At 47.7% G+C, this 9179-nt stretch overlaps 1 protein-coding gene across 11 annotated transcripts in view; it reads right to left on the bottom strand.

The window, feature by feature from the left end:
* Window positions 1-29: 29 nt before the first annotated feature.
* The window catches only part of Mtmr10 (myotubularin related protein 10), a 45204-nt gene continuing 36054 nt past the window's right edge, over window positions 30-9179 (bottom strand). For all 11 annotated transcript variants that reach the window (XM_063249872.1, XM_063249877.1, XM_063249875.1 and 8 more), the window contains 4 exons: window positions 8564-8733; window positions 7485-7655; window positions 4143-4325; window positions 30-3589 (listed from right to left, as the gene is read on the bottom strand). In XM_063249872.1, the coding sequence (XP_063105942.1) occupies window positions 2993-3589; window positions 4143-4325; window positions 7485-7655; window positions 8564-8733 (1121 nt within the window). In that variant the 3' untranslated portion in view covers window positions 30-2992. The remainder of the gene's footprint in view (window positions 3590-4142; window positions 4326-7484; window positions 7656-8563; window positions 8734-9179) is intronic.

Raw genomic sequence — 9179 nt, 5'->3', positions numbered from 1 at the left:
AAAAGGGAGGCAGAGTAAAATCACGATGATTCACAGCTTTAGGACTTTTATTACAAGTAGCTTAAATAACATTTCTAGTAACTGTTTTGTAAATAAAACTTTTCTGTTTTTTGGTACCGGGGTTCAAACCCAAGCACTTGAGCTGCTGGGCTAAATCCATGGCCATAAAACTTGTTTTGTTCTGTTCTGAGGACAAACTCAGGGCCTGGTGAGCTAGGTCAGCTTTCCACCACGGAGCTACAGACCCGAAGGGGACAGAGATTCTCAAACTTAGGCTTTTCTGCACTGCTTCCCACATGTAGCCATTAAATACTCAGTTAGTGATTTCTCCTAGAAGGGCACAAAGAGTAGCAATTCTAATTTCTTTAGAAAGACCACGCTCTTACGAAGTAGCTTAACACCCTACGACGTCTGTACGTGCTTACTCCTCACAGTTGGGCTGGATCACCAAAGGTAGGAACAGTCATCACGTACTTAGCTGTCCCTTCGCAGCGCTCTCAGGAGCATCCTTTAGTAATGGGCTTCAGGGTGACTTTTGTTTTTGTATCGGTGGTGTAATGAAACCAGGACTGCCCAGCACTGTGGTGGGAAGGTCTGAGGCTGGGAAGGGCAGTGGTCAGAAGATGACTGAGCTGGACGGAGGCCCCGGACTTAGGGTTGCAGGGTCCCAGGGTCCCATGGACTCTGAGACCTGGGGCAGGTGCCGCCCAGTTTTTATATCTATCATGCACCAGTGTGCATGGGTGGCACCAGCTGTCAGGGAGAGATGACGCCTCTGCGATGAGTTTTTACTCACCGTGCTTTGTAGTTTCATACTAATAGTGTACCACCAACAGTTTCTGTGGAAATTTATTTAGCAGTCAAAATTCCCTTCACATGCATTCTGTTGAACAAGACCTCCATCTCCTGCTCATTCTACTTCAACTCAAGTCCTCAGTTTAGGCACAGAGGTTTTAGTTTTCTCTCAAAATCAAGTTTTAACTACTTGAAGTTACTGACAGAGCAAGCAAATTTTGTCGAACAGTTCTGACTTCCTGTTACTACAAATTAATGTCCTTAAATAAAGTTAGGCATTTTTGATTTTAAGACCGACGCCCTGTAAACAGTAAGACGCTGTACAGCTGAAATTCCACACCGTCTGGCCTCTGCCTGCCGGTCCGCGAGCCCGCGGGAGGCGCTGGCCCCTTTGGTAACTGCGCGCAGCCACCCTGACCCTTGACGGCACCGCAGGGCCACTTCTGCTTGCAGAAAAGCCAAGCAGTTTACAGCGAGCCAGACTTCGGGCTGGTATAGTTGTTTTTCATACTATGCACAGTAAATTGTGGCACAATAATCATTATGTAACAACTATTCAACAATAACGGAAGATCCCATATTTTACATTTGATTATCATACAAAAATATGCACATTTTCTACTTTAAGACAGTATTAATAGTACCTAACCTTTTTTAAACTTGTAAATTCACAAAAAATTATAAAAAGGAACTGAAATAGTGTTAAGGGGTGAAGATTACAGAGTAATGCTAAATCCAAAAACTAAATTTAGAAACACTTGCAGTAATAAAAAAGCAGCTTAATGAAAAAAGAATTACACTTTCAGTGGCAGGAAATGCTGTGTTGTTTTAAGGCAACCAGGGTGAGTTTCCAGTCAAGGGCTAGAAAAGCTTTAGTGACAATAATGCTGTTTGTATGAACTGAAAATAGTTCTTATTTTCCAGGCAACGAGTTGGCAAATACATCGTGTTTATCCACTGGATGAGTTTCCTAAGACACTGTGCAAGAAGTTAAATCCAAAGACATTATCAAACAATTTTACAAGGCAGATAATTTAAAAGTAGAAACAGCTACTCAGCACATATAAAGGCAAAATTTACTCTCTTAGAGGAACTTTAGAAAAGGGAACAAGCTAAGTAGACATAAAATTTTTCACTCTTCAGATGGCAGCGTAAGGAATGAACAGTTCCTTGGGTGTGTGTGCACCTGGAGGGGTGGCGTGTCACGTCGGTGCCACTCCTGTGCAGGGAGCTCAGGTGTGCCCTGCCGCACTCTGGAAGGGGCTCGCACACCAGGAGTGCCTCGCGTGCTTCTGCCTCGTGTATTGCTGTGGACGGCAGGGGAGGGCGTGGAGCGGAAACGGCGCTCTTGGGCTAGTACAGCAGCAGTGTCTGAGGTAAGTCCACGTTCCTATTCCTTAGGGTGAAGGGCTCTAAGAGAAGAGGGGCGTCTGTGCAGGGTTCCAGCACCCGGAAGGGGAAGGGCCAGCAGCGGTCCCTCAGACTGGGAGTGCCGACAGGAACCTGGAGCCTCTCGGGTCAGCATCCCGCGGGCTGCTACATCCTCGGGGATGCTCACAGTGACAGAAATGTGGCTTTGGAGGCTTCTGGCTATTAGTATGAATGAAAAACCTGAATCCAATCTACTGAGTGGAATTTTAAAAAGTGAAATTGCACTTTTCTATCGGTATTTAAATGTCGAAGGCACTTCTAAGCTTAATTCTGCCATCTACACCAAAGCTTTTAAAGTTCCAGTGCATAGCATTTCAGAGCGAGTCCTACGAGTTAAAAGCAGACTCATGACTTGAAACTGCAGTGCTCTGCGGTCTCACACAAGGTAACCTGACATGCTCGTCCTGCTGTCTCCTTCTGCCTACTAATCTCATCAAGTACTCGGTAACTTTGGTAGGTGGTGGGAAGGAAGACGTGTAGGACAAGAAGGGGAGAAAACCTGGTTAGTTTGATCACAGTGACAAGAACAGGGCGAATGTTTGTACATCACCTAGAACGAGCCAGACCTGGAAGGACAGGAAGAGGACATATACTTTTCTTAAAATACCTGTCAAGGCAGCATGATTCAACATTTTTAAATATTAGTGCAAATTTCAACTATTACTTTTTATATAAAGTTAAGAGTTTTAAAATGTCTAGGTTAGCGATTTCAATTCAGAGGGAGAAATTTTTAACTTGCCTTCAAATGTTCAGGAAATACCACCTTTCAGTCTTCATTTGCTAGCGTCTCAGTAGATAACCATATTTTGGCCCCACTTAAAAATTTGCTTAATGGTGTCCCTAAAATGCTTCGTCTGCACAGATTACCAACAGGAGAAAACGGGAACGAAGAGGAGAGGAACTCGGGGGTCCCCGCGGAGGCGGGCAGGCCCCGGGCCCTGAAGAACATCCTGCCCTGGTCCAGGTCGGTGTCGCAGGCCTGCAGGGGGCTGCTGTGCTGCTGCCGCAGCATGCTGCTGAGCACGTCCACCTCGTCCACCAGCAGGGAGAGCTTGTGGAAGGCAGTGATGGGGCCCCCGAGGTGGATCTGGGCCTCGGGGACCCAGCGGAAGTAGCACAGTTTCCACAGTTTTATGTGTGCTCCCGAGAGCTGCGGCAGAATCACACCATGGAGGTCGGCTGGTTTGGAAAACCACTCTCTCAAGTACTGCTCCATATCACTGTTCTGGCCGTCAGTGTGCTGGAGTGGGTCTGGCTTCCGCTTCAGCACTAGTGAGTTTCTCCTGGGAAGCAGCTCCTGGTCGCTGAGGATCCCGTTCTTTAAGGAGGACGGCATTCCTCTCAGCGTGGAACTGTAGCTCTTCTGCACAGAAGACAGACCCCAGCGTTAGCCTTCTGGACTGGCGATTTTGACAGAAGACTACAAGTACCATGGCAAATATAAGTAACAGTTACAGAAAACGAAATGTCAGCCTCACAGAGCACTGCTGTTCCTTCCCCTGTGGTGCTCATTCTAATCCTCCCGGGAGCCCCCGCTTTTTCAGGGCTGATCCTCCTGAGGCCCTTGCCATGCCTGACGCGAGTATATCTTATCAGTCAGCTCAAATGGGTATTTATAAGACTTTCGGATTAGGGGGGAAAAACCTAAACCTGGCTGATTCTGATGGGCAAACTAGACAGGTTTTAGGGAACAGGACTCCAGGCCCACAGCCTTGATCTGCCAGCGCAGATCTGAATAGGCTTCACGCACCAAGAAGGAAGTCACAAAGCAGTTGCATAGTTCAAAAAGGAACAATCCTTCAAAATACGGGATTAGCAGTGCTGCTCTGGGCATGGCTTTATTTTTAATACTCTGGGTTCTTATGTGTTTGTGTGTGAGCCAACATAAGGTTTGCCAGTGCGTCGTTGTGATTTACCTTGGTCCGCTTAAAAGCCTTCACAGAGCCGTTCTGTACACAGGGCATGCTCTTTCCAATGTAGAAGGGGTTGTGAAAGAGGGTGCGGTCCTTGGCTGTGAACTGAAGAGACCAGTCCCAAACTGAGGGGAACTTTAAGCCCTTTTCGTCACCCAACTGGATATTTTTGCTTATAGCAAATTCCTGCAAAACAAAATATTTGAACATGTATGAAAAGATGAGCAGCTAGACACCTTCTTTCTTTTCATCAGCTTTCATCACCAAGAAAGTAAAAGGTTCTGGGCCAGGGCACTCAACACCCACTGGAGCAGTGCTGTCCCCTCCTGGAGCCAGGAATGTGCCAATGCTCAAGCACAGAGGCGTGCTGGATGCCCTGCAAGGGGGCACTCCAGGGGCTCCGGCAAGGTCTCTGCCTTGGGACCAAGGAGGCCGTGTCCTCTGGGCGGTGAAGGTGTCAGCAGGGGAAAGCTGTGCTAATGTGATGCTGTCGACGGTCGTAGCATGTGCTGAAGCCCCAGCTCGGGGTTCCCACCACGGGAGATCAAGGCAACAACCCGTGGTCTCACTGCGAGGATGACACAGTGCTCCCCAAGCAGCACTCTGGGACCACGTCATCTTTGGTCATGTGCAGAGAGGATTCACCTCTTAGCAGAGAGACAGAAACCAGTCATACCAAGTTTATACAGAGTAGTTCCCTGAAGGAAATGTCCTCAGGTAGCCTCTGAATGGTACCAAATGATTTGTCCTTATTTTCTATTTTCTTTTAGTGTTTTCCAAATTTTCTACAAAAAATCAAGAATTCCTTTAAAAGTAGAGAAAAAAGGCAAAGAATAAATGTTAACAGGAAAAAAAGTAGAGTAGTCAGAAGGTCCTGGGTGCATCCCAGCCAGAGATGTGCCTGCCACAGCAACAGCCTGGAACCATCACGATGCAGCGGGGAAGCTGTGCAACAGGAGAGGCTGCTCAGAAAGCTTCACAAACTTCCCACGTTACGTAGGGAAAACTTCACTGAACACCAAGTTACCTGTTTTCTTGATTATCTGAGACTTCATCACACATGGATGGACAAAAATAAATGATCTTTAAAGGACTAAAAGCTAAAATCTAGTAAAACATAAACCTCAACCTATTTAACGTTCCTTAGCAAAGTGTATAAAAACCTCACCTTTTTAGAAATGTAAAATTAAAAACATTTATCTGCAAGGAAAATCAAATTTTCCAGCAACAGTCACACTAACCACCTCTGACCACTGACCTCTAAAGTAGCCTCCGAATGGAAAGACAGAGGCACTGCCTGTGTGCGCAGCACGTATGTGAGGGCCGCAGGCAGGCAGCCCACGCAGAGGGCAGGAGGTGGGATTCGTGGCAGTGTCATCAGACAACTTCTAAAGTGGACAAGCATGGCTCCAGGACAGGGACATGAAATAGGAAGCAGATGTAGTACTTTTAAATACTGTTATCTTTTACTCCTGAACAGCAATCTATTTGGCAATGTCTCTCAGCACATCTGGAGCCCAGCAAATGAGCAGGGTCTCTTGAAGCCATAAAGCTCTCTGCTTGGGTGTCTACCCAGTGCACTGCCACGTCCCTGGGACCCCAGAGCCAACGTCCTCCCACTGGATGCTTTGGCTGGACGAGGCTGTCTGCCTAGCCCTCTCCTGCAGTTCCGTGCGTCCGTGTGTACACGGGGAAGCACATGGGGCAGCGCAGGAAGAGGCTGGAGCGAGGGTGAGGGGGACAGACAGCGCAGGGAAGAGAGCTCACAGCAAAGAAGGGCACAAGGACGGCAGTGCAAGACTGAAAATGAGTAACGGGAAACCTTTTAGGAACAAACAAATCTTTCAGGTCCCCAGAGTCTGGGTCTGTCATTGGTCTCTAGCAGTTGGGGAACGATGAGCCCATCAGGGAAGCACAGAATGTTTCGTTCGGAATTCCCGTGCTATTCGGCCTAAAACTGCCTGACAGGGCTGTTTCTCGTAGCCTTGGCCTCCCCCAGCACTCCCCGGCCTTCTGGGCTCCAGAGCTGGCTCCCGTGCTCCCTTCTGCCCTCCAGTTTCTGCTCTACACTCAAGGCCCAGGCCGGGTGCTTCTCTCTGGGACAGTTTTCCCTACTGTGATAGCCTGAGTAGTGCACTTTATGTCTCCTGCCTACAGTCCAGAATAATTCGTATTTGGGACACTTTGTAGAATATCACGGTTCACAAAAATTCCATCTTGCCCAATGAGACCAAAAGGCTGACTTAGAACGATGGCCCCGTGCTACATCCATGGAACCCAGGCTCCTGGGCCGACTCTGGAGGGGCAGCAGCGCACGGCGGGGCCACCCAGGCCCCTCGCACGGAGGCTGAAGACCATAGCACGCCTGTGCCCAGGGCTGCACGAGCTGACTTCTGATGTCCACACCCAGGCCACAGCTCATACCCTGCATGGACAGGATGGAGCAAGGGGCACCACCAGAGAGCTGCAGCCCCGCACTGTGTCACTTCCACCTGCCCACTCACTTCCTGTTCTCAGGGCCTGCGGTAGGCGAGAGGCCCTGAGTTCAGTGCCTGGGGTCCAAAACAATAAACAAACAAATAAACAAACTTCCTGTTCTGTGACTCTTGAAGAAAAAGTCTTGTTCGAATTCTGAGGCAGGAAACAAATGTCCTCAAACAGGGTCATTTTTATTTTTATTTTTTATTTTTTGTCTTTTTTGAGACAGGGTCTCTCTATGCAGTTCAGGCTGGCCTTGAGCTCACTTTGTACCCAGGCTGGTCTCGAACTCGCAACGATCCTCCTGCCTCAGCCTCCTGAGTGTTGGGATTACAGGCGTGAGCCACCATGCTGGGCTTAGGGTCATTTTTATTAAACAGGCAGCCACATGTGAAAACATACACATACGAGCATGGCGCTTAAGGTGGCTAAAATACTTTATACCCTTAAACCTATTATGACTAATTTACAGAAACATGTAACATGTTCACTCATAGAATTGAAAGACGTTTCTGTCTTTCAAACAGATATAAAGTACTCTTGAAATAGTACGAAAATCTGAATTTATGTATTGTAATGCGTGGATGTACTTCCGTTGCTTAAATAAGGCAGCCCTAGCCGTCCATCACCCTCCATCCCGTCATCCTCCATCCTGTCACCCAGCGTCCTGTCACCCGCCATCCTGCCACCCACCGTCCCATCACCCTCCGTCCCGTCCCCGTCACCCAGCATCCGTCACTCTCCGTCCCATCCCCCTCCCCCTCCGTCTTGCAACCCGCAGTCCCGTCACCCGCTGTCCCACCACCCTGTCCCGTCACCTGCTGTCCCGTTGCCCACTGTCCTGTCACTCAGCATCTGGTGACTCACCGTGCTTTGCTTCACCCGCTGGTGAGGAGAGTTGAACAGGAAGGTGCCAAACAGTGAGATCCGGGTACTGTCATACAGTACTGCTAAGTAGGTCTCGGAGAACTCAAAGGCGGCCGGGTACTGTTCTAACAGCTGCCACGTGGCATCCAAGAAGAGCAAAAATAAGGGAGACTGGCAAACAGAGAGACAGTGCGATTGCTGAGCGAGCGCTGAACCAACATAACACATTACTTGCACAGCCACAGTGCAGCAGGCTGCCACTGTTTGAATGCAGAAGAGCAAACTCTGTCTGTTTTTTGGAACAAAAAACAACTCATTTCTGTGATTAACTTCTGGTTGACCCATAGGCTCAGTACCCAGAAAATGTTTTCAAGTTTCAGGAAACAGACCGTGGTCAGCCTCCAGGCCACCAGTATACCCTCCAGCAGTGCAGACAGCCTTTCGGTGAGCTACCACAAGGCAAAGGGTGGCCAGAAACCCTTCTGTGAAAACTAACCTGGCTGCGGGGGCTGGGGATTTAGCTCAGCAGCATAAGCGCCTGCCTTGCAAGCAGGCAGTTGTGAGTTCGATCCCTGGTACCGATAAAAATGAAAAAGACAAAAAACAAACAAACAAACAAACAAACAAAAAACCTAACCTGGCTGCCTGGCCTGCAGGACGCAGTAGAGTCTTCCGTGGCTGAAAAATGGATTCCAAACTGAAAGCAGCACACGGCTACTGTGAAAATAGACCTCCTGAAAGCCCTGTTCTGAACCTATGCGCCCCAGTCTAAGGAAATGCAATAGTCTAAAAGGGTTACTTCAAAACATCTAAGGTGCTTTGCATAAAAATCAATGCAGAATTTTTCAGGGAGCTTCTACCTCAGGCAAACTGAATAGGTAACTTTTTAAAACTTTCACCTATATAGTTAGGATAATCTTTGTAAGTACAATTTTGATTCTAATACAATCGGTCTTAGATTAAGGAAGCTAACATGTAACAAATGCAATATTTTTAAGAAGTCTCATTTCTTTACATAATGACATAAAGTTAGTCTTATGTACACTTGAAGAGGCTAGTAAGGCAGTAAGACTTGTTACCTCTTTCTCCGATCTCTTTAAATGGTTGCACCTGTCTAGGAACTGATATCCTGCCATGACCCACTCCTTCTGTATCAGACTCTGAAATCCAGTGATTGTCCTGAAATAGGCATCCAGCATCACTTGAACAAGAGAAGCTACAAGACAGCTCAAGTCTCTTCCCTCCTCCTCTGTCAAGAAATGGAAAGAAAATTATGAAAAAGAAACATCTTGAAGGGCAAATGAGATAAAACAGGCAATTCAGTACCCTGCACCTCGACCACCTTCCATACAGCCCCTGAAAAGAAGCTTTACCGGACCCACCACGTTAAACATATTAGAGACTTTTTAGCACACTGAATTACTGTTTACTAGGCATGGCCTTCTACCTGGACATTTTCCAAACAGCAGCAGCTCATCACTCCCATTCTGACAGGCTGCCTCCTACCTCTCTTTGTCAAGGACCCTAAGTATAATACAGTCTCCCTACTGAGGGCTCCACGCCAGTGGCTCCAAGGGGATGCGAAGAAGGGGATTCTCTCCATTATTATCTGAGCAGGTGCAATGCTTTCTTTCCTGTGTCTTACAGCTCTTGTGCTTTTCAAGGAGGCCAGAATTACTTTGATAATAAAGCCAG

Source organism: Cavia porcellus, unplaced genomic scaffold (genome assembly GCF_034190915.1).
Source record: "Cavia porcellus strain 051 isolate PalLab524CR breed Dunkin Hartley unplaced genomic scaffold, mCavPor4.1 scaffold_6, whole genome shotgun sequence".
Taxonomy (NCBI): domain Eukaryota; kingdom Metazoa; phylum Chordata; class Mammalia; order Rodentia; family Caviidae; genus Cavia; species Cavia porcellus.
The sequence above is the reverse complement of the archived record's forward strand: the minus strand, read 5'-3'. Positions and strand labels throughout refer to the sequence as shown.